Raw genomic sequence first — 25385 nt, 5'->3', positions numbered from 1 at the left:
TACATTTGACTTCCTCTGTGACTCTACAACATGTTGGGTCAGAAGCTAATGCATAATGTGTTATCTTCTGCTTTCAGTCCTCCTTTGCACTAGATATCTCAAATCCCCTCCATATGCTTCTTTCCTTCTTCATTACTATCATCTCTCAACTACTAACTTTGGAAATGTTCATTTGTTTTGATGGCTTTCCACATTGTGCCTTCCCTGTTTACCATTCACCTATGTACGAGCTCCAAACCACACCCTGGTGTACCAACAGTGATTGCTCCAAAGGCTGATATTATGCTGATATTTAGCTATTCCAGTCATGATATGTCCTCATTATTTTCCATTGTTTGGCCTGAAATTTGAGGTGTATATTCATTCGTTGAGTCCAGTGCAATCTTCCTGTTTTACCACTGAGTCACTTTCTGTCTTTCAACCTTGTTCTAGATCATTTCCATTTTTATATAGATTTTTCATATTTTCACTGCAATTGCTTTCTAACGCTCCATGCTATATACCATGCACTGCAATACCAGTTTCTCTGCTATATTAATCATCCTGTTTTAATATTCAGTTATTTTTGTAAACACATCTTTTAATAATATTTTGCATCAACACATTAACTTTAGATTTCTCTCCCTCTTTCACCCGTTGTTCTGGTTTTCATTTACAAGCTGATACACAATTTAAAGTACAGCTGACAAATATTAATACTTTTTATAGGAGATAATAGTGGATGGGGAAGTATCTTTGATATGGTTCATGGAAAGCCTAATTATTTGGTTTTAGCAGAAGAATACTGTAAGTAATTGCTATCTTTCCATTTCATTGCCATTCTGACTTAATCTTAAATGCACTAAAATGCCTTTATTAGTATCCTTAATCTATTTTACACTTTTAAGACTTTTCACTGCATATGTGTGTATATATGCATACATTTGCCATAATTATAGAGATATCTGGAATTTTAGATCAGCTCAGGTATGTTTGTACATCGAGCAAATACTGTTTTTCACTTACCCTTATCTAGCTGGTACTCTGCTTATGGAGAGCAGGATTTTAAATTTAATTTATCTTTTACTTGTGTTTGATTTCACTATCTGCAAAGCACTGCAGTCCCGAGATGTGTAGCATCAGTGTTTATAGCCTTTCTGATAAGTGAACCTTACTAAGGTAATTCTGGATGGTTTTTTCCATCTAGATGTTCAATCCTTTTCTATGAAGAGATCTCAAAATGACACTCCATCTGATCAGAAGTACTTGGCCACTGATATGTAAGACATACAATCAAGAAATCTTTCAGTCCTTTTCCTAGGTCTCCACCAAAACCCAGAAGGTTGCAGCAGCATGGAAACAGAACTAGAATGTGCTGCTGTTAAAGTCTGTTCCACTTGCTTCAAGTAACGTAACCCTCCTGTAAGAAGAGTTCCCTCAGCTCTCAGGCATAAAGCTGCTTTAGAAACAAAGAGATGGCTAAACACACTTTGCATACCTCTGTACTACCAAATATGGACCCTCTGCTTTCAAACAGAGATTGCAGAATGGGCCAACCCACTGTAAACATGTACTAGCTGAGTTAAGGATATAATGAATGCTGTGAGTGCTTTGCTACAAGGTTCACTTTAGGGCAGGATTCAGCTGACCACATATATGTGTCAGCAGTGTAAACCAGTCATATAATACAGGTCATATGAATTGCACACAGAACGTGTTTACCTCTCTCGTCTAAAGAGAATTTGAGGTGTTAGCTGAAATGTGGATATTTGTACTGTAGATGTTTACAAATAGGTAGTTTGAATGCTGTTCTTTGGGTTTGTCATTCCTCTTGCTTAAAGTTTGTCAGCCCCAGGCCACTCACTAAAGATCACTGGTTGCAGCCAGAAACTGGGTAATGGGCAACCACCAAAATTTACTGAAGTTAATGAAGAGAGAATTTCAGGATTATTGGTTCTTAACAATGACTGACAGCTCCCTATTTCATGTTGCCAGCTCCTGTTTTACAAGTTGTTAAAATTTACATAAGGCTGAATACTTGTTAGTTTGAGAAATTCTCAAAGATACATCTGGATGACAGAAGCAAGGAGAACATTTAAAAGAGTAGTACTTGAAATTTGCTTGCTTTCAGATAGCGCTTTCAACTGTCAAGTACATTTACTTTTCAAATAGACCAAAGGGAGGACTGTCTTCTCTCAGCTAACCCTGGGAGGACATTCAAGCCGGCATTCAGGAACTGAACAACAGGAACTGATGATGGGGAAGCTGCGGTGACCCAGGCTTCACAGGCAATGCAATGCACCCAAAGTCCTTTTCAGGCTCTGACCTTCTGTCAGTTGCACCCAGACCTGAGGTCTAATTTTTGAAAGTTGCAACACTGACCCATTAAGACCTAGACCTAATTTAAATATCGGTTACCAATTTTTTTTAGGTCACTTAAAAACAGCCAGATCCATTCTCTTCCAGATGAAGTTTTCAGCAAGTATACAGAAGTGAAGAAAATGTAAGTATCTTGACAGTTTATTAAAATATTGCATGGGTACCAGTGTACCTGGAATGCATACAATCAACATACAGTCACCCGGGTGATCACCTTTTTAGCTATATAGCACTACATTTGCTTTTGAAATTGATGTTTTGGTCATGTTTGGCCTCCCCATCTAGCCAAATGTGCACAGATGCAGGCAGTTTTGTAAGCAATACACAGAGATCTGGTCTCTCTCCCTGTCACAGAAAAATAAGTAAGGAGAAAATAAGGTTGTCTAATAAGTAATGCTTCCATTTTGTGGTGAAACTGCAACTTACTGTTTTAAAAGGTTAAATAATGCAACCTTTTCTATTGTTTCCTTTTTTTTTTTTTTTTTTTTTTTTTTTTTTTTTTTTTGGTGCTAGGCTACCTTGGAAACTAATTGCAAAATTATGCAATAAGCTGTAAACTTCACAAGTTCTGTGTAGTCAATCCTCTCATAGACCACTGGCACATTTTTTCAAGCTGGGTGGTGTCTTCTATGTACTTTATATAGTAAGATGGCCTTTTTATTGGAATTTGACTTGGAGAGCTTTCAAGTCAGCTTTCTCTAAGTTCCTGTAGGAACCAGTCTGCCATTCACGAAGTTACAAAGAAGGGAAACATTTGTGTATATCACATTGTGAGGTAGAATGACTGTGTTCTTTTAAATACAGCTGTTGCTAATAAAAAATCAATGATGTGCTCTGTACTGGGCATCTGTCAGATAAATTCTTACAGTATTAAGGCACACATACAAAACTAGCAGGTATGTCATCTATATGAGAAAACAGAGACAGCTCCAAGATTAAGAATTCATATACCAGGCATAAAATAAATCCTCACAAATCCTCTAAGTACACAGTTTAGCTCTTGATTCCTATTTGATGGTATATGCCTTTTATTAAACAGTTCCTAATGACAGCTCAAACTGCTTTCCATCCAGAACAGATTAGCAGCCTTCAAGATATAATGTATAATTTGAAGAATGGGCAAGAACCAAATGGGCAAACCAAACATGCTAGAACCAATTTTATTTAATCAAAATATATATGCCACTGATTTTCAGCTGAGGTGCACCACCAGGCACAATCTACGTTAATATAAGTGTGCCAAGAAGGACAGCTAATGATTGTTCACAATTCAAAATAATATACCTGTGGTCTGGAATAGTATCGGCTTTTCTCGTCAGCCTCCAGTGCTTTCTATTTTATATCTTCTTTTTATACCCTATGATATTCTCTTCCAAAAGTGTAACCAAGAAATGGGAAATGACATGCCCTGGAGACAGACACATAGAGAACAGCTTCAAGTCATTATAATGTTCTGTTCTGGTGAAAAATATTGAATCTGACTTCCGTTGTGTTAGACCAGGCATTAATTTAGTAGAGTGCTTAAAATGGCAGAAGGGGATAAATGTAGAACTATGAAACATCTGCAATTCTAAGAAGCTAATGAAACATAATTGCCCTGGCCTTCTTATCGTATCTGTACCAGATTTCTACAGCATAATTGCATTCAAACAGTATCAAGGAAAGCATTCTTTGGACTATACAAGCTTCAGAAGTTGTGAGTACAATATTTCTATATTTTGCCTTTTCATATAATTGTTTGCCTCTAGGGTATCACAGAGGGTAAAAAGAGTAAATTGCATCTACACTTCAGCCCTTCAAACGCTCATTCAATCACTATTCCACATAATCCAGTAGCTTGAGAAATATGTTAGAAGTAAGCACTTCGCAGATTTTTACTCCTACTGTTACTCTACTTGTACTTTGGGGCAAAGACAAATCACTGAACTTCTTTTCATACCATTGTTCACCCATCATAAACTTCATTTAGTAAGTTTACCTGACAGAGCCTCAGTAGTTGATATTCACAAAACATATTGGCCATATTTTTTTAAATCATTATTAAGCAGTATCAAAATCCAGGTACCTCTGCTACTTCCAACAGCTGATACAAACTCAGTGCCTTTGAAAATCAGGCTAATTTTTCAGGTTCCTTATCAAGTTTTGAATAAAAAGTAGTTATTGGCATTTTGATAGATTAGTGTATGTAAACCCAAAGCATTTTTATTATGTCTGTCTTACTCTAAAAAGGGCATGTTTAAGACCTAGGCAAAGGTTGTTCATTGAATCATAGCAAAAAAACCTCTGCAATCCAAAACTATTCATAAAAGCACATTTTTCTGATGCTTTACCCACTATCATTCTAAATACAAAATATTAGAAAGATTAAGTCAAGTGCTATTGCCCCGGCAGTAACAGACAGCCTAGAAACCTTAAAATGTTTGCAGTCAACATTCTAAAATCAAACATTGCCTGCCATAGTTCCTCTATCTTTCTGGTTGTTCTCATCAATTGTCTGAAAGCTTTCTGCTCCCTCCCGTTAAAGTTTGACTGTCAGTTTTTAGACAGTATTATTTTAGTTTCAGCATTATATTCTTTTCAACAGATATCTCAGTCATAACTGTATCACTAGTTTGAAACCTGGAGTATTCAGAGATCTACACAAATTGACTGAAATGGCTGTGAGTACTGGTTTCCTCTTCATTTGTAAAAGAACTCCTCATCACTGATAATGTACGTATATGCTATTTATCTGAAAAGGAAGGAACAAGGCAGTAAATCTATGTTTGTAAATGTCTCTCTTCACAAAAGCTTGTGAATGACTACCACAACTTGCAACTCCTTATCATTGTTACAGAGACTACATTTTAATTTCTGGAAATAATATCTAGGTCTAGTTATTTTGGAACTGCAGAGGAGAAGCAGTCATTTAGCTTCCTCATGACTTGTTTATCTGAGCTGTTTTTTCATTGTTTTTTATATTATTGTTGATGTAATAAATTATTATTTCTTTCCAGAATTCTGAATTATAACCCAATAGGGAAAATTTCAAAGCAGTTATTTACAGGGCTAACATCTTTGTTATTTCTGTAAGTATTACTCTTGCACATTTTCATATTAGTATTGTTCAATCTCCAAGTAGCTTTCTTTTCTTTCTTTTTTTCCTCTAAGTTCTTTTTTTTTTTTTTTTTTTTTTTTTTTTTGCTAAAACTTTCTAACATCTTCGTGAATGAATTGCATCTCTCAACTCCCCATTCTTAAATAGTCTGAATTCAGATTTGGATTTCTCCTATGCATCTTTCATGCTATGACAATCTTTATTATGCTTCTGTTAAACCTAAAGTACATCCCTGAAGTTGTGAAACTGTTTACAGCCATAAATCCTTTCTCAGAATGCCTACCAGAAACTTATGATCTTAACTGAAAATTCTTGGGTATAACCAGGAGAAAAAACTATCCTACCCTTTTAGAAAACAGAAATAGTATTTAGGCACTTAGACAGTTCTCCACACAGATACTGCTATGATGACTGTAACACAAAAATCAACATCAGGTGGAGCTTATCATATGTAGGAAGTCCTATAAGCTCTTTCCACCATCCTCATGAAGTAAACTGGCACCTGAAAAGTATGATCTCAGTTTCTTAGAAAACGTAACAGCTCTTTATCCGGGGAGATAAATGGGTTTTGCTAATGGAAAACAAAGATTTCACTACTAATCTGTTGATTCAGGGCAGAGGAGATGAAAAGCTTTGTGCCTAACGATCCAATGAGTCAACTATCTCAGCCAAGTTTCTGGTAGGCGGTGGCTGTCCTCACAGCTGGCTCCAGCAGCCTTCAGAACAGACTCCTGGCAGAGCAAGCACTGAAACAAATGAGGGAGGAACTTTCCACCCTTACCTGTTCCCACCGGAAATGGGTTGAAGAAGGTCATACAGTGTGTGGGAAACCCACAGTGTTAGTACTGAGAATGTAAATTATTCAATGGACAAATTTTTTCAAGCTGGTCAGTTTAGCACCTTTCTCAGTCATTCAATGTAATCATTGCTTATAAATAAAACACATTAATAAGCTAGCATCAAAAGATAATATAATATGTTTTTTTACTGTCAACTTAAGAAATCTTGTTTCTTGTGTAGCTTCTATAAAATCTAAATTTACCTCAAATTTTAAAGTAATGTAACTAAACCTAATCCCAGCTGCTTTTCTCAAAAGCTTACATTTTCATATCTTTGTTATACTTGCATATTTTGTTATAAAGTATGATAAAATGTCTTGTTTTCTAATCATGTTTTGTTTTATGAAGGTCAATCATAAACAATTCACTTGAGTCTCTTCCCAAGAAAATCTGTACTCAAATACCTCCTATTAACTGGATGTAAGTAAATTATGCAAAAGTTGCCTTTGATAAATAAATATATCTTTTCTGGGAAGATAAAAAATCTGCATTTGTTTATGCTGTGAGACCACACCACTTTCAAAGGTGTGACAATCTAAAAAGTATAATCTTGAAAGTTGAACTCCACTGTTTCAAATGATGATCTGAAAAATATCAATTATCTGCCAACATAAATCTTTAGAGCTGCTTCTTGTTCTCATGATTCTCATGCATTTAGAAAAATTCTGTCTTTCACTTTAGTTTTCCAATGAAAACAACATCAGTTACTGCAAATATATGTTTATCCTAAGTAACTCAGGATATACAGACATACGTTACAATGGACTACGATATAAATATATATTGAAATCCCACCTGGAACAATTGTATCAGAACTTTCTTCAAAGTAAAATCAGATGGAATAGGGAGCACCAGGAATTCAAAATAGCAATGTTGGCATTTCTAAATACCAGCATGTACCAGGATATGCATGTGTAGGTATATATCATATATATGCACATACTAGCATAATACCTGGGGCAATCACAAAAAGCAGGTGCACAATTGCCTTTTTATTAGTCATAATCTATACCCCAGCTCTTGAGAATCTATTCTGCCCTGAGAGCTTCCTCCAAGCAGGCACGGTAAAACCAGGAACAAAATGTTCTGCCTGAATTAGCTTTCCCTCAAAGTCTGTGCATCAGAAGTAGTAACAATGTAACATTCTTTTATATATTAAAATATTACTTCATTCTAAGAAAAAGAACAAAAAATTAAATGTAAAATCCCCACCTAGTGTTCTCTATTTTTCCCTGTATGCAAACTACACTTAAGAAATGCCACAGGTATAGGCCTATTATTGCTGAAATAGGGGGACAGTGGGGCAGGAGGAGGGAATGGGTTGGTGAGCTGGGCCATAAACAGAAACAAAATCACAACAAAGAAAAAGGCATAATTTGCTTTGTTTGATATTTACCTTCATGTTCTGAAACCAGGTAATAAACTGGGGCTAATCTGGGAAGAAATAAATAAAGGAAGATCCAAAAAAACCAAGATGAGCCCAGAGCTTAAACTCCCTCTTTTGAAATTACTATACAACCTGTGAATAAAACTATTTGCTTATTGTTATTTAGGGATTTTGAAGGCAATCATATTAAGGCCTTAACTAATACCACTTTCCTGGAATGTGACCCACTCACTGTATTGTAGGTTAAAAAAAAAAGTATAAAAATAAAGCAATAAAACCTTTTCAATATGTGTGACTCACAAAGCTCAACACAGGATTTGTCTCAATTTATGAAGTCTAATCAAAATAGTTGTGCTTTTGTCAAGGAGGTATTCTTTATAATTATTTAAATTATTGTGTGGAACTTTTTGGCAATTGTCATGATATCACTTGTTCCAATAAACAAAAGAGTCATATTGTATTAGTTCTGCCATGTGATCAGATTGTGAGTTCCAGAGTGCTTTTAAACTCCGCTAAGTCCTTTTATTTGTGTTTCGATAACAAAGCAGAAACAATATAGAGTATTTATATCTCAACCGGCAGATATTTTTTGTTGTTGTTGAACCAGTACCTCCTTCAGAGTGTGCTTTCCCCATGTCCAGAGCAAGAAATCTTGTTCCTCATAAAATTAAATATATTGGTATATGGTAATAACATTTTTAGCATTTTTAATAACATAACATTTTTAAATTTAGCTATATCCTTGTATAATTACACAGGACAGGATAAGCAGAGATTGAAGGAGGATCATGTTCATGAAGAAAAAATTCTGCAGATTAAGAAATACAAAATGTTCCTTGGTGTTATATATGTGATGTTTTATCAGTGAGGAAACAGAATTCCCTAAACTGGGATTGTATGAAATTCAGCCAGAACAAGAGCAAAAAATCTAAATTTGAACATGTAAAATTTCTGTCTCGACAGCCAATCACAGGGCCTTTAATCAAATAAAATTTCTTATTGCTCTTTTAATTGTTACTTATTACTTATTGCTTACTTTTTATTAAAGTTAAGGAAAGTTCTGCTTAACTACTTAGCCCTGTGTTAGCCTTCTTTTACACTGACTGCAATAATAGACCCTGTTACAGCTTGTAAAAATTAACTAGGGTCCTATGTAACTTCCAATACAGCTAGGAAAAGTAAAAAGCTAAGCAGTCATACTGAAACATGAAATTAGTACTCTATATTAAAGGGAATCATTAAATACTTATTCTAATATATATTTTACTTTACACGTTTCTTCATGGAAATCAAATTCACTTGGTGCCTGCAAATACCTTTTCCTCATTAAAAGATTTGGGTGAACTGTGAGTTTTCGAAAATCTATTTTTATATTATAGAGTTTGAGCTATTAAATATCTGTAATTTGTGAGTGTATTTCACCTTTCCCATTAAAGCAGGCCCAGGAGGCCATGCAGAATCACAGGCACAAGGCCAGAAATATACTGGGCAAGGGGGAGCTACAGGTAGTAGTAGGGCAACACTGGGGAGAGAAGAACCTTACAGTTCTGATTTTAAGACCTCTTGTTATTTACAACAGACACAGTCCAAAACACATGGACTGAAAAACAAGGTCCCTCTGCATCTGGGTGAGAATCAGGCTCCCTCTCTTCTGGGCGTATGGTTTTTCCACACTTAGAGTAGCCCAGCTTCATTTGGGTCCTCTGGAGCCAGTGCTACACTTTTAACTTCTTTTGGATCACTCGCTGTGGATACCCAGATTCCCTGTAAAGCCTACAGAAGGATATGTAGGGCACCCATGCAGTCCTTCTGTGCTTTGGAGGTGAACCAATCTCTTCCCATCAGCTGTCTGGGGAATTTAGGCACTTAAATTAAGATCTGAGACTGCCACTTCCCCTCTGCAGGAATAAACATGTATGCATCAGCTTCATCTGCATATAAAGTAGTCACACAGCATCTGGGGTTTGGTTACCTCGTTATCTGGCATGACATGTCTAGGCAGAAACATAAAAAGGCTGCAGAAGGTGTAGAAACCTAAAAAAGAAGAGAAAGCTTAAAGGAGAAAGGGAGCTGTCAGTGACTGCAATGACGTGAGTGACTGAAACTGGCTGTTACTAGCTGTTAAAGGAGGATGATAACTGATGTGCCTTGTTAAAGGCACTGAAACTCCCAGGAAATGAATAGGTCATTCACTAATGCCAATCTTCAGTGCTGAATTTACCGAGAGATTTTTGATTTTGTTTTGTTTTGTTTTTCCATATTCTACCTATATTAAATGAGAAAACTCCACATCTATGTAATTATGACTTGTTTCATCTCACCTCTCAACAATGATTAAGTTCATAAATTATAGAGGAACCCTTGGGCAATCGGGTTCCAAAATTAGATACCTCAGCTGAACTAGTTATGATGAATCAGAGCTAGACGACCCATGTTTAGCAATCACCAGACATCAGTGACTGTAGTGGCTGGCTTCAAAGTGACTTACGTGTAAGATTAGAGCAAGAAAGTATTGGATGAAGTGAAGTAATGATAAAGGATAGTTTTTATGCTATTAAAATGTTAAGTGAGATATCATGCCTCCTTCCCTATAAAAACAGAGAAAATTTGTGTCTTAGAGTTCTTCGGTTTTCTGTGCTGAAATGGATGAGTGGATCACCTATAATGAAACTGATTGCTTTTGTTGTCTGTATTTCTCCCAGGGATCTGTCCAGCAACTTGATTAGAGAATTACCACATTATGATTTTAAAGACCTGAAGTATTTACAAAAGGTGTAAGTTATAAATGAGAGTTCCTCATTGAATTTTAGAATATAATTTAGCTTGCCTTTTTTTCTTGAAGTAAGAAACAGTTTTGATTTCTTTTAGCAACGTCTTTCAATCCACTTTCTCACCTCTATCAGGATCAGTTTGAAAATCTTCAGCAACTTCAGTCATTGTAAGTAAAAATTGAAATATTTTACTAACATAGTACACTAAATAATATCAGGCATGTGAAGGAATGTGAGGGCATGTGAAGTATTGATCATCATTTTATGAGATGCTGGATATACTTTTAGTTTCTGTTCTTACAGGAGTGCTCAACACACTGAGGTAGCAGGCCCAAATGCACAATTTACAGCCATACAGTTCACTAAATTTTACTGTTGTTCGCAAATGGTGAGCCTAGGAGCAATCAAAATGCATTAAAAAAGAACAAATTATATAACAATCACAGCTAGGGTACTTGGGCAGATGAGAAGGACATAAATAAATAGTAAAAAGTATTTTAGAACCTCAGTGCACTTTTCTCTGAGGTGGTTCATAAAATAATGACTCCACAGGACTGATGATTCAGCCACTTCATTTTTTTAAACTAAGTATTTTACATAAAGTAAGAGCATATCATCTTTTTTAAGATTAACCGCCATCCTGTGCTATATACCTTTTCTTGAAAATCTGTTCAAAGGAAGAACCAACTGTTGTTTTTTAATACCTAAGCCTCAATTCACTCCACTTTTTATTAAGCAAGGAGAAACAGTTTGAATTAATATGAATGTTCAAAATGTTCTTTGAGCAAAAGTCAGGTTTTCACTGGAAATACTCAGATAATTCAAAATGGAGATGATATTACGCATAAATTGTTCTTAATAGCTTTCCTGCATTGCATTGTTTGATATTTGTCTCCTGTGCCACACAGTGAAAAACACTGATGGTGTTTAAGTATGTGAGGAAGTCAACATACAGGGTATTCAGCTCCTCTTTGTAGACCCCTATATATAAATGCCCAAGCGTAGCAAGGTATCTTAGGCTCCCATTATAGCAAGAGGAAATTTAGGAGATCAGCTTAGTGCCACAGGCCAGATGCCTAGTGCTGTGTGATATCCCTAAGGTATTTTACCTGGCCTCCAGTTGCCAGTCCAGGAAGGCTTTGGTCTCTCATAGGTCCTGTGTCATATCTGCCTGCCCACACAGACATCTCAGATACCACAGGACATGTCAGATAGTACTAGACAACTATGATCGGGTAAGTGAATCAAGCTCTAGTCAAAACAGTCTGGAGAGTGATTCAGCTAACCAAAAGCCAGTCTACGCTGAGATGAATTGTTCTCCAGATCTCACTGACTGTGTTGACCACTGGCTTGTTCAGCTGCCCACGTGTGGGTGCCTGGTGTCATTCGAGGTGCCCTTGGATATCTATCTCACACAGCCATCAGCTGCTCCTCAAGGAGGCCACAGGCCTCCTCCAGGTCTTGTATTGTACCAGCCAGCTCCACATGGATATCTCACATACTCCATGAACTTAAATTACTCTTGATAGATAACTGAATCAACCATGTGGCACCTGCACCAGATTAACTTTTCCTTTTAGATTCTTTTTGAAGTGCATTACAGCCTTTTGTCTCATTATTATTCACAGAATTAATGCAGCAAATGTATCTGTTACTATCAATATTCCAGCCCATAAGCCTCCACAGGGCAAGGGAGTAATGAGAGTAAGACAGGACATTGTTTTGAAATACTGATGGGATGTGCTCTGCTGCTATATAAACCTTGACCAGCTAGGAAAAGTGCAGTTATTTTTAATCTGAGAGCACATTAACTGTGATAGATATGTTACTGCCAATGTAATAGTACCACCTGCCTGCCTGTCAAAATTATTGTCTGATCTGTGTATTCTGTTCAGAACACACAATACAGGAACAAAGAATATAAGACAGACATGGTGCCAACCTCCAAAAAATCTAATGGGGCTAGAATTAACCAGGACAAAGTAATCTCAGCAACCATTGATTTTTCCAGAAGCCATGTTGACAGGATGACAGGCATTTTTATTTCATGGGATAGACAGTATATAATCCAAACCCAGAATTTTTAAAGTCAAAATCTCATGAAAAGAAGTGAAACAATGTCACTTGGTTTAGGCCAGAACAAGAGCCAAACCAAATCTCAATCTAATCCTCAAACAAAGTTTGAAATTCTTGTGCAACAGAATCTCCCCTGTAGCTTCCTAGAGCTGAAACAAACAACACACCAGTTTCTCTAACTACATTAACAAGAGCCTTAATAAAGCAACCTTAATTTCATAAGGTGTCTTCAGTGGCTGCTGGGAATAGCTGAGGCAGGATTATCTACTAGGTCTTGACCTATAGATATGTCAAATATCTATGGATATTTGACATATAGATATTTGACATATAGATATTTTGACCTATAGATAGGTCAAAATATAGATTCCTATTTTTGGAAATATAGGGATTCTTGGCCCTGGATTAGGTTTCAAATGCATGTCTACCCTATGGCCACAGTTTTTCTGAGGTTTATAGCTTGGGGTTTAATCTTTTCTTATATCTGACATGAGCATTCCTATGGTCTTCTTGACACCACCATAACAATAACACTCTGTTGGTTATAAGGCCTTGCTAGGTGCTACATGCATTGTCACAATTGTCACAGGCTCCTTGCAGTTCTGTTTCTAGTATTCTTCACAAATGCAGAAGCTGTTACTCATTTCTTCTATTGGTGCCATTAAATTCAGCCTTTTCTTTATCATCCTACCAGACTAAGGTGTTCCTTCCAAACCATATTTGGAATTGTGGATGCATTTTCTTTGGAATGGGTTACTTTTCTTCTTTCACATTCATTCCAAATGAATCTGACAACCTCAGTGCCTTGCTTCTAAACATATCACTTGACTTTCTAATTTTGCTTTTTTTTTTCTTTTTGGTTCATATGTGATAATTCCCTCTTCTAAAATATGATCAAAGTATATCATTTATACACTGTCTTGCTGTTGCTGTGGATAAATTTCAGGTTATGCCAGCACCATCTTATGAATAGAACAGTTAGGTTTTTGGTTTTTATGTTACTAGAACATCCTTGGCAAGATTTCAGATCCTGTCCACACTTCTAGTATTTCATGCACTTTTTTTCTGAAATGTCATCAGTGCAGATAACATAATCTCTTGAAAAGTTATTGTCCAACTGGAGAGGTGAAAACAGTAAGCTGCAGACCAGTATACCAGTGCCTGTACTGAATGGACACACTCAATATAGTAGGTTTCTGTATGCCTTTTCATCTCTGTCAGGTGGCTGTAGGTCACTTCACTTATTCTTTGCCTGTTTGTATCACAGCTAATAAAATGATCTATTCAAATGGCTTCTTTATTTTTTCCATTATAGCCAAATATATTAAATAATGAAGTTGTGTTGCTGTTTCTGGCCTTACCGGGTTTGTTAATCCTCACAGCATATGCACTCCTGACACTGAATTTGTAGACTGAACCTCTTTTGGGATGTTGCAGAATGAAGATATGCTCCCAGTATGGAGTGTGTGTCCTCCCTAGTCAGCAAGTCCCATGGAAGTCCTTGTCACAGGCAGGAGGAGGGCTATATTTCTACACTATTTCGTTTTCTTTGTTCTTTTTGACTGCCGCTAGCATTTCTTCAGGATCTATTCAGATAGTGACATACACCCATTTCTGTCCTGTTCTTGTCTGTATTACAGCAAAACAGAAACAAAACCCTGTATAACTTTTCCACTTAGAGGTGCCCTCTGATTGCTTGCCTTGCACCTCGCGCCCTGTGCTTTCCTGTTGGCATGCTCCATGGGCAAAGCGGGTTGCCTCATGGCGCTCCATACTAACATTTCTGAGTGCTCAACATTTCTCAGCATTTCTTTTGCCTTGTGTAAGGCAGTCTGCATCTGCTGTGAACATGCCACATCTGCCCTTTATTATGTTCTTCTGTTCTTTATGTGCTTCTCTAGCACTCTTGGGAGTTGTGAGCAGCTGAGCTCAGCACCTGAGGAAAGAAACCAAAAAACTGCCCCTGCAACTCACTTCTTGTGTTTCTGTTAATAGATATTGCATTGGTTGTTGAACAGCATAACTAAAAAGGGAGTTCAGGCTGATCACATATCCCTATGTGTCCCAATCCAATATCGGGGGGGTTTCATTACGATGCCAAGGACGAGATTAAGATGCTAAAACAGTTCAAATTCGTACAACCTTTTAACTTTATTTTCCACGAAGTGGGGAAAAAAGGTGGGGAAAGGCGAAGGGGAGGGGAGAGAGACAGAGAGAGAGAGAGAGAGAGAGAGAGAGATCACCACCCATGCATCCAGCGGCATCCCGTTGGTCCTTTTCGCCCTGGGTGTGAATTTTAGCGATGCGCGTGCAGTAATTACAACTTGAGCAGGGTCCAACCCTAGGTTCCCACTGAAAAGTTCGGAGCCAAATCAAGGCAAATTAAATAAATAAATTGTAATGACACGCGTGCAGTAGTTACAGCTCAAGTTGGGTGCCTCCAAAGAGGGACCCCGAACAAAGAAATCCCTGGGCAATTACAGCTTTTTCAAATTAAGTTTCCCACCCCTCACATGGTAGTTCAGACCAATAGTAATTTTTAGGTCTGGGGTCTCCTGCTTCTTATTGGGTCTCATCGTTGTTCCTAGGCAGGCCGTTTTTCTCCCTTATCTTTACTGTTGCGGTTTCTGCCCGCCCTTGTCTCTCAAGGCCCTGCAAAGCCTTGACATCCTCCCTCCCAGAGTGTGAAGCATAGGAATGCAGATTGCTTGTTAACTCCCTTATCTTTCCAGCCTGCACCAGCTCTGGGGCCCTTTCTCACTGAACCAGGGAGTGCGGCCTAAGGCTTTATAGAAGTTGTGCTAAGCGGCAATAATTTACAGTCCAGGTCCCAAAGTCTCTGCCCGATCGTGGTCTGGTTCAGCGCAGGCTCGGTGTGTCCTGGGTGGTCGCAGGGAGACCATTTCAGGGGTCGCAGCAGCTTAGTCCTGTTTCCGCCGGGGACAGATGGCTTGTTCAGGGTTATGGTTTGCTTGCACCTTATGTACCAAGAAATGTTTAAGGCAAAAGTTCACTCATCTGTCTGCCACACTATGATACAATCTTTCATTAAAAAGCTCTATGTGATGGAAAGTAGTAGGATCATTCTTACTGTGGATTTTGCCATAAAGGAGTTTCTTTGAAACCTGTGATTTAAGAAAAATACTTGTTTGTGTAATTCAAGATGTGATAACAACAGACAGCCCTGTTTCATACAATTTGTTTACAGATCATGACATTACATATTTTCCAGAGACCTGGAAATGATTGAGATTCCAAATATAAATACAAGAATGTTTCAACATATGAAGAACCTCTCCCACATGTATGTATGCAGAATAAAAGAAGACACCGTGATATTTTTACCATTTAAAAATGTGTAAAACAATTCTGATGCATTGCTTTTCCATATTACGTCAACTAGGAGCCCAATTTCCTCACCAACAGATTAAATGTTTCACTATTTTAAAAAAAAACAGGAAAAAGGAAACATGCCCCTCATTTAGTTTCCTCATTTCTGCATCGTATCACATCACTTCTTTTTCTGCCCATTGCATGTTTTTTTTTCTGAATGAAATAGAATAAATGCAATCCTGCTCACTTGCTTGGAGATACTGTAGCCTTAAGGCCAGCAGGCAGAAGTAGAAAATCTCATTGAAGTGCACCAAAATGGGAAATGAGTTTAGAAATAGAAAAGTGCTTATATTTTGGACATGAATAAAAGCCACATAGGTTTATAGAGAAGATAAAATGTGTGCTACATAGCCATTTTACTTTGCTATCATAAAACATGCCTTGCTCTTTCATAGTATGCCACAGCCACATGTCAGTAATACTAGGTGCCTCTGAACTTTAGTCCCTCATTTAAGGCAAAGGGCTTTTGGAGTGCCATATTTTTGCAGTTAATGCCAGTGATGCTATATACTCAAATGTCTTTCATCTTTCCAAAGTAATAGTTAAAAAGTCATTCTTGATGATAAATCTTAAGCTTCTTTTTTTCTTTTTTTGTTTGATTTTGGTCTTCAGTATAAAATCACTCCCAAATATAAATATTTACTTCTTCTACACAATGAATAAGCATCTTGATCAACTGTACAGTGCTCTTTCTGACTTTATTTCTAAAGACCTCATATTATGCTCTGTTTACCATTCTTTATACTACTTCTTGAAAAATAAAAAATGAATCAGCTCCTGTCCATGCCCTTACCTACCAGCAGAGGGTGGATAAAATCAATAAGACCATGCCAGTATGCAAAATTTGATATATAATTGTTCATATATTTCAGTTATATCACATTTGAATTTTACTTGCAGATCCACCCTTCGTGTTTTTATTTTTTATATTCTTTTTTATTATTCATCAACACCATTTCACAAATAAAATGAGAAGTTTTTGAACTATAGATAAATACAAGCATGGGATTAACTGTTTGATTTTTTATTCTTTTTTGTCTTTAACACTGAGTCACTATGCAGCAGTTTCCCAGTATAAAAATGCATCATTTATAGACAGACTTAATGTTAGACATCCTTAAATCTAAGTACTCAGACAATACTAAACTATATGTTTAAACCTTGCAGAAATCAATGGGATGTAAAGACACATTTTAAAAGAACCATGTTCTTGTTGGTTTTTACTGTATTAGAGCCTTTATATCCTATCCCACAAGCCTTCTTTATGAATGCACTTCCACTGAAACAGAGGACTATACTCAAATAATGGTCAGGGAATTAGGACACTTAAGATTTGATACACTGAGATTCTTAAATGTTCATTACCAACTTTAAGTCATTCCACAGACATTCCACAATCTGTTAATGTAGGCAAAATCCTTCTGCCAAGGGGTCATAAAAGATCTGCTTCTTAAGCACCTTAGCATGAAGCACAGTAGCCTGAACGCACCACCAACAAATTAAGAGTAGCAAAGTCCTTAAAAGGCTGGTGAAAACAAAACTGACCATTCCTCTCATGCCAGGAATGAACCAACAGCAATGCTTTACTTACATATTATGCTGACCTGAAGGAAGTCAGAAGCAGTTGCAACCACAACCATTATAGCTAAGCCTCATTACTGAGGACCAAAAGGATATGAGCTGCTATAAACTTCCTAAGCTCCTCCTCAATAAATCCTTCCTTGATTAAATGCCTCTCACATCATGCCTGTTATATGAATGGTTTTGTTAAAGTTTCTTCTCTTCCAATTCCTTGCACTTGATCGCATAACTGATATATAACTGTGACACTGGCTTTTATTTGACCAGCTGTATTACATGTTCCTTTCTTTACTTTCAGCTACTTCAAAAAGTTCAGGTATTGCTCCTGTGCTCTCCATGTGCGAATATGCACACCATTAATGGATTGACACCAGTTGAGGATCTCTTAGCTAACAATGTTCTTACAATGTATTTGTGTGGGTCATAGCTTGTATTACATGTTTTGGAAATCCTTTTTTCATTGGAATGAGATCATTTATCAAAGCAGAAAACAAGACGCATACCTTATCTATCAAAATTTTGTGTTGTAAGTATATACCAAAGGTGCTTATAATAAACTGATGAGATATATAATGTTATATATGCTCCAATACTATATATTATATAATATGTATAGTATAATATATAATATTGTGTATATTCCAGTATCTTCAATCTGCCTTATAGATAAGAATGTAAGTGACTATACTGGTATCAAAATTTTAGTAAGCTATGCATTATTATCTATTTTTGCACCATTTTCCTATATTCTAAATAAAAAGGAGTATAACAAAAGAACTAAGGTCATTCAGTTCCTTAACTTCAGATAGTTAAGATGTATGCAAAGAGCCTAGGGAGCTTAAACATTTTACGTTATTAATTATTACTCTTCATTTTGCATTAACGATTATGCCCAAGCTAGTTAGCATTAGACTACGTACTGTTTGTACTTATTGTGTGATGTGTCAAATCATCATATTCTTTTTTTGACACAGAAACTAATAAAAACTTCTGTGATTTTTGAATTGAATATTTTATAATTATCCAGAAAATGCAGTTACTTCCAAAGGGTTGCACAGGATTTTGTCCAGCAGTCATTTTCAGATTAAGAGCCCTGGAGCCAATAATAATGTAGGCCAAATTCAGACTTGCTGTTACTGAGACCTACTTCATTGCAAGTTTGTGATGTGATAGCGTGATACTGTTCTCTGGCGATTAACTCTTTAAAAAGATAAGGGACCTATTACTACTTCCAGGTTAATATCTCTCTCTTGGTTCAAGCAGGCCAAGCCTATAAACTCTACTTTCTGGCTGTATGTTAACTTTACACAGGAAAGGTTTTATTTTGCCTGACTTAAGATGCTTAAAATGCAGTGTGTATATATGAACTAGTCACCTTGAGCTCTCTTTGTAGTCAGTGGAAGATGCAATTTATCTAATTCTAAAAAAGTTATTTAAAATAGGCCAGATGAATCATGTCCCAGAAGTATCTATTGACTTCACTAACTGTGAAAACAGCCAAGGCATGACTGGCTTAGATCCTCAGGTTTGTAAATGGCTGAAGTCAGGTAAAATAAATTCACCTTGTTAGTAGATACATATTGTGGACGTGTGAAATTAGGAGAGGTGAATCCCTGGCAAGGTGTCTGAAATCTTCTGTGTATTTATGATAGAGCCATAAACCTGTCCGGTCCCCTGCACTCTGCCTGAGACTCTTCCAGTTTGCTCCTGCCTTACACTCTGCCACTGTAATGTCTGAACCATGAGTGCTGCCCGCACTCTGCTACAGGAGCACTCCAGGGCTGCACGCTTATGTGCCAAATACAGCCAGCGAAGGAGTTCAGCACCCTGCTGTCAACAAAAGCTGCAGTGCTGGCTACAGCCAGGGAGTTTTACCCCAAATTATTGCGTGCTCATGGAAGTCCCATTAGGCAACACTTCCTCTCCCCACATCCTCACACCAGCTTCCACTGTCCTATCTGTGACTAGGGTACACGTAGCCCCATAGCACGTGAATTCTGATGCCACAAACACAGGGTTAACGTATTTTTGTATACCAGAGTTTGGCTACGCATAGAAGTATACTATACATGAAGCATTTCATTGCTATTTTCAGTAAACTGTAAAATCTGTTTCTTAAATAGGTGCTGATTGTCTAATGGAGGTGTATTTGTTCTTCATTGAAGTTCTTGATGTTAAATACCGTGGACAGTATAAAAAATTAGCTGTGCTGTGGATGGAAAGTTTACCATGTCATATCATGGGGTTCATCACCACGCTCTCTACAGAGGTCTCTGGCCTTTTGTTGACATTTCTGACCTTGCAAAAGTATTTAGTGATTGTCTTTCCCTTCAGAAATATCCAACCTGGAAAGCAGCAGACAATAGTGATTCTTACATCTATATGGATTGCTGGATTTTTCTTAGCAATAATCCCATTTTGGAATGAGGACTTTTTTGGAAATTATTATGGGAAAAATAGTGTTTGTTACCCATTGAATTCTGATCAAATAGAAGAAATTGGAGGCAATGGGTATTCTCTTGGTATTTTTCCTGGTAAGTTTAATTTTTATCAGCTTATAATTACTCATTACACTATTACTGTTCATATTGTAATACTTTCCAAAGGCACACAACAGGACCGCAGCCTCATCTGCTGGGTGCTGGCTGCACAGACACTTACAGGGGTCTGTCATATGAAGAGTTTAGCATTTAGTTTTAACAAAACACAAATGAGTGTAACAAAGAAGAGGAGAAGACATTGAAGAGAATTTGGATAACAACAGTGAGGTCATACAATTACTTAGCTGTACCGTGTGCACAGCACAATGGTTTGAAAACTTATTGTTTTAAAAAATTAGTAAAATCAGCAGCCTTCAACTACCACTCAGAATCGTCTTTATTCTGTTGCAGCAAACTGAGATAATCTAAATAATATGGGCTGAAATTTTAAAAGTATAGCTTTATGTGCATTATAGTGGCACAGAATAATGACTGATCAAATATATAAAATAAACTCGAAATAAACACAATAAAAAGCAGAAACTCCAGCCTAAAATACGTATGAACTGGTTATGTTCAGCTTCAGAGCACTCACTCACAGCAAAAACTGAGAACTATTCAAAATGCTATAAAACGATCTTCTCTGTGACCCGTATTTGCTGAGCCATGTGGGTTATGTAGCCAATATATACACATTTAACCATTATTGCTGGTTTTGTCTCTTGATATCAGAAAGGCAAAAATCCCTACACACCAAAAGATAAAACTGGTTTTTGTTTAGAATTATATTGAATAGAAAGTAAAGAAGGCAATCGGTATGTCAAATGAGATTCAAGTAGCAATTTCCCATCCATAAGTAAAATTATTGTTATACTTTTCAATTTGTTTTGTTTATTTTAATCCATACTTCTAAGTAACAGCCTGTTTTCAGGTGCTAGGATTTTGACATAAATGGCTCCACCAATGGCTACCAGCTATTTATTGAAGACCATTTTATATTTGACAAATGGGAGCTGCCATTTGATGAATGGTCGAAAGTCCTGTTCTGAAACACAGTGTAGGGTGATTCTTAAAACCCAAGCTGCACAGCTCATTTTGCATATATTCTTCCACCAGTAATTTGGGATGGATATTTTTACAAAACTGAAGAAGCCAATCTGATATCAACATATGCTTCAGATGGGTTTGTCACTTTGATAGGGAATATGTCATTCTTTCATTACTGTGAGAGAGTCCTACAGGAACTTTTTGTTTCAGATTTATTGCAGCATTGCTAGCCAAGAGATCAGCTCTCTGTGGAATCATGAGCCCACCCACACCGTGCATTAACTGTTTCTATAGTAACTCCTTACAACTTATTCACATCTCACTGTGTAACAGATGGGAACACGTGGCATGTGAGTAGGCTGTGTGACTCTTGACAATATTTAGGATCCATTTCTAACATAAAATTGGTATCTATTAATGTTTATTGGTTAAAAATTACAATAAAATTACAGAAGAGAATGAAACAGAAAAGTGGTGGGAGAGAGGGGAGAGAATACCATTTTAATGCCTTTTGCTTTGAATCTTGTTTCCCCATAGGTGTGAACCTGCTAGCCTTCATCATAATAGTGTTTTCGTATGTCAGCATGTTTTGTTCCATTCAAAAAACTGCCCTTCAGACATTGGAAGTAAGGGGTCACATTCGCAGGGATGTTGCTGTTGCCAATCGTTTCTTTTTTATAGTATTCACTGATGCCACCTGCTGGATTCCTGTCTCTGTCATTAAAATCCTCTTCTTATTCCAGGTGGAAATTCTAGGTAATGCTGTCTAAGAGTGTGATTTTTTTTTTGTTAAAGATTCAGTTTAAACCAAACCAATTCTGCCAGCATAATTCTAGCTAACCATGGGTGGGGATGAGAGGAAGTATTGCCCAAAATATTTAATTTTTTCTCCATTCAGAAACTAAACTTTAAGGTATATGCATATGACCTCAAATCCATGTGTGTATCTGAGAACCAGTACAAGCTATCCACTGAAGAGGTTTTCCTCCGCTACAGCTGCAAAATCTCCTTGTGTTACGGATGAATAAGTCCATTAGTTTGACCACTTGGAAAACAAAACTGTAAGAGGGTTTTTAAGCAACCCAGATTCCATATACGTAAGTGCACGCAGTGATTTCCAGGGGGTCCTGAGGAGGCCACAGGCCCTCCCTACTCCCGCACGCAGGGCATGCTCTCAGCTACCCAACAGTGGAGGAGTCGGGCAATATCACAGCGCCCTGCAGCTGCTAAGTGATAACACTGTAATAAAGGCATCCTGCTTTCCCATTGTAACTCTAGAAAATGTATATCTCATGTTCGTAGAAAATTAGGTAAATAATTCCCCTTAATATGAAAGGCATTAAAGAAATGTAGTACATCATTGTCAATTGTTTTAACCTATTTACCCTCATTAGTAGCACTGAATTTTATTTGTGTGGCCAGGTGAAAGAGGTTACATGTAGGTAGTTAAAAATAAAATATGGCTGTCATGAGAGTGTTCAGATGTACCACTATGGCCAGAGTGAGATTCAAGATGCCTAGGCCCTACACACAACTCAGCTCAGGGCCTTCTGAGCAAGTCACTTCACTCCTTTTTCCCTTTTGTGAAATAAGAATAATGACTGCTCATTGTAAGGCATTTTGAAACCCACTGATGAAAATGGCCATGTAAAAAATAGGTATTACTGAAATTGGTTTTATGACTGGGTTTTACTGAAGTATGGAATTTGAATTTATCTTAAATACAATCATAAAGAGGGATGGACTTTAGCTCATGTTTAGTGCTTTTATTAAATTCCAGTAGATAGAAAAAAAGACATACTGAGATCAAAAAAAGTTCCATTTTTACCTTCTCATGAAAACGCATTATGAGCTTAATGAAAAATGCAATGAGTAATGTTGAATTCAAACTCCTTTCTTGTAAAAATGATATTATGCTACAGTTCTGCAGAAATGACAGACAGCAAAGGCTTTACATATTTGTTTCTTTAGCATTCCTACAAAAGAACATACTAAATATCTTACATTTTTTCCTAGACACTGTCACTTCCTGGATAGTGATATTTGTCCTGCCAATAAACAGTGCCTTGAACCCCATTCTCTATACTCTCACAACTACTTTCTTTAAGGAAAAGTTAAAGCAGTCACTGGACAGACGTTGAAGGAGGGAAATTTTCAAAAATGACAAAAAAAACCTTGGTCACTTCGGTCCTGTGGACGGACAATTCCCTTGGATTTTTAAAAAAATAATTCCTGGGGATGGTACTAACTCTTATTAATTTATAAGTGTTTCTCAACAAGATCATGGAAACTGGACCTAATTGCATTATAGCAGTATTAATCTCTTTGAGATTTATATGTAGTGTCTTTCTGGTCATTACCATCTCTGTATTCGTCTTGCTAGAAAATAAAATGACCACTGTTGCATTTATCATGTGAGATTTGTGTTACAGTTTGAAACACAGGCATACTGTGCACTGGGGCTGAAGACAACGATACTTTTGTACTATTCATCCAGCTTCCCCAGAGGGTCAGTGTACCTGTACTTGCCAAGATACAGTCTTCTTAACATATATTAGGTTAAGGCAAATGACATTTCAAGAAGATTTCATTAGGACTGTACTACCAATTTCAGGATTATCCTTGGGAAGAAGTATTTCTCCCAAGGTTGAAAGTTCCTGGGGGAAAAGGCTAGAACATTTATGCAGCATGAAAATCTGTATTAATCCTGTAGGATTTAATATGTGGGCTCTGCAAAGAGGTGAATGTCTCTTTGTGCACATAAAGTCACTACTCAAAACTGCAAGACCCAAGTAGTATTGTTGTAATTTTTTTAAGGTACTAAAAGTCAAGTGAAACTTCCTGTGCAAGCAACAGAACCCAGACTGGAATAAAAATTAAATAATGAAACCCTCTGAATGATCTTTGAAAGCAGTCAATTCAGTTTTCATTGCATCAGTTTTTACCAAGCATAGGCATGCTGGCAGCATGGGTAAGTGTATGTTTGGGGGACCATTTATGGGACTCAGGCACTTTTGATGAAGAACAATTCACCTTTATTAGTTATGTTTTCATAACCATCTCAGTTGTATTTCAGCTTATAACATATGAGCTGCCAACCTACTACAAAGAAAAGATTCAAGATTTTAGGAAAAGAGTAAAGCAAAACTTTCAGCAAACTTTACGTTTTTTTTTTTAATATTTACTAAAGTAAACTTCAGTAAAAATTTCAGAAGCTCCAGTTGATAAATCATTCTAAAGTGTTATTAGACAAAAGGAGTTTGGTGCAATGATGATGAAGGAAGAGAGAATAACCCTAAAGTGTATGGATATATCACTGAAAATAATGAAGAGCCTGAAGAGTTAACATTTCTCAACTGAGATGAAAAAAATGAATATGTGCTTCAGGCCCACCCAGACTGTGAAATAAAATGGATACGTCTGAAGGCAGGAGGTCAAGTCCAACAATAAGGTGACTGTACTGTGGCAATGAGCCTGCCTTTGAGGTTTCTACCCAAGCATTCCCACAGCACACATTTCAGCATGGGATTCTGCCTGATGAAATCTAAATCGGCCGTTAGGCATCTGAAGATCCCAGACAGCAATACAAACCATCTACTTCCCAGTACTGCCTAACCCATTTGGCTCCCTAATTCACTAGACACCATCCCACTTGGCCTGAATGTTGCCCACGGCCTTCTGCGTTCAGCATTTACCTGGCGATGGCAGAGCAGGACTTCAAGCAGGTACAGCAGCTTGCAGGTTCGTAGTGGTGGTTTTCTGCTCATAGTTGTGCAGGTGAAGTAGGCTCTGGCTGCCCTAAATGCTACAGGAAGAGTCCTCAAGAGAGGCAGCAGCACTTTGGATATGCCCATGCTATTACAGTGGATGGATATCCCAGGGAAGGAGCAAAGGACTGTCCCAGGAGGACAGTCCCACTGCCAGTGCCACAGAAAGGGTGGTTGCATGCTGAAGTCAGAAGGGAGCACCCAACTAAGCTGCTGTGCTGCCTGAGATACATATTGCCTCTGCAGAGGTGCTGCCAGCTACGGATCAGCGAGATTTCTTGTGGCTGCTCTGGAGAGCACTGTAGAGGCAAGTCCCACCCCTACATATACACTCCTGGCATCCCAACTTTTGCCCTTCTGGAGCAAGCTATGGGCATTTCACTATAAAAATAATGTGGAAGAAAAGGGAAATTGGTCTTGAATAGGCCTCTCAGGGCATATTCTCTGGAATAATGTAGACATAACTATGATGCTTTCCTCACCTTGACAAAATCTTCACTTAAACACAACTGGTTCTTTCTCTTGAACTTTGGGTTAAAGTAGAACTTTACCTTTACCGAGCCATGAAGCTCCATCTAAACTTGGTCTG

At 37.3% G+C, this 25385-nt stretch overlaps 1 protein-coding gene across 1 annotated transcript in view; it reads left to right on the top strand.

The window, feature by feature from the left end:
* RXFP2 (relaxin family peptide receptor 2) overlaps positions 1-24239 on the top strand; it is a gene marked incomplete at its 5' end in the record, with an annotated part of 32183 nt that extends 7944 nt beyond the window's left edge. Inside the window, 21 exon segments of the mRNA XM_026108806.2 lie at positions 709-786; positions 1301-1358; positions 1360-1401; positions 2411-2482; positions 3983-4054; positions 4943-5012; positions 5014-5018; positions 5355-5426; positions 6643-6714; positions 7848-7919; positions 8956-9027; positions 10384-10453; positions 10534-10619; positions 15761-15832; positions 17801-17859; positions 17862-17905; positions 17908-18028; positions 19626-20036; positions 21567-21785; positions 23046-23185; positions 23187-24239. Coding sequence (XP_025964591.2) covers positions 709-786; positions 1301-1358; positions 1360-1401; positions 2411-2482; positions 3983-4054; positions 4943-5012; positions 5014-5018; positions 5355-5426; positions 6643-6714; positions 7848-7919; positions 8956-9027; positions 10384-10453; positions 10534-10619; positions 15761-15832; positions 17801-17859; positions 17862-17905; positions 17908-18028; positions 19626-20036; positions 21567-21785; positions 23046-23185; positions 23187-23258 — 1979 coding nt within the window.
* Between the last annotated feature and the right edge of the window lie 1146 nt (positions 24240-25385).

Source organism: Dromaius novaehollandiae, chromosome 1, assembly GCF_036370855.1.
Source record: "Dromaius novaehollandiae isolate bDroNov1 chromosome 1, bDroNov1.hap1, whole genome shotgun sequence".
In the NCBI taxonomy this organism is placed as follows: domain Eukaryota; kingdom Metazoa; phylum Chordata; class Aves; order Casuariiformes; family Dromaiidae; genus Dromaius; species Dromaius novaehollandiae.
The sequence above is the reverse complement of the archived record's forward strand: the minus strand, read 5'-3'. Positions and strand labels throughout refer to the sequence as shown.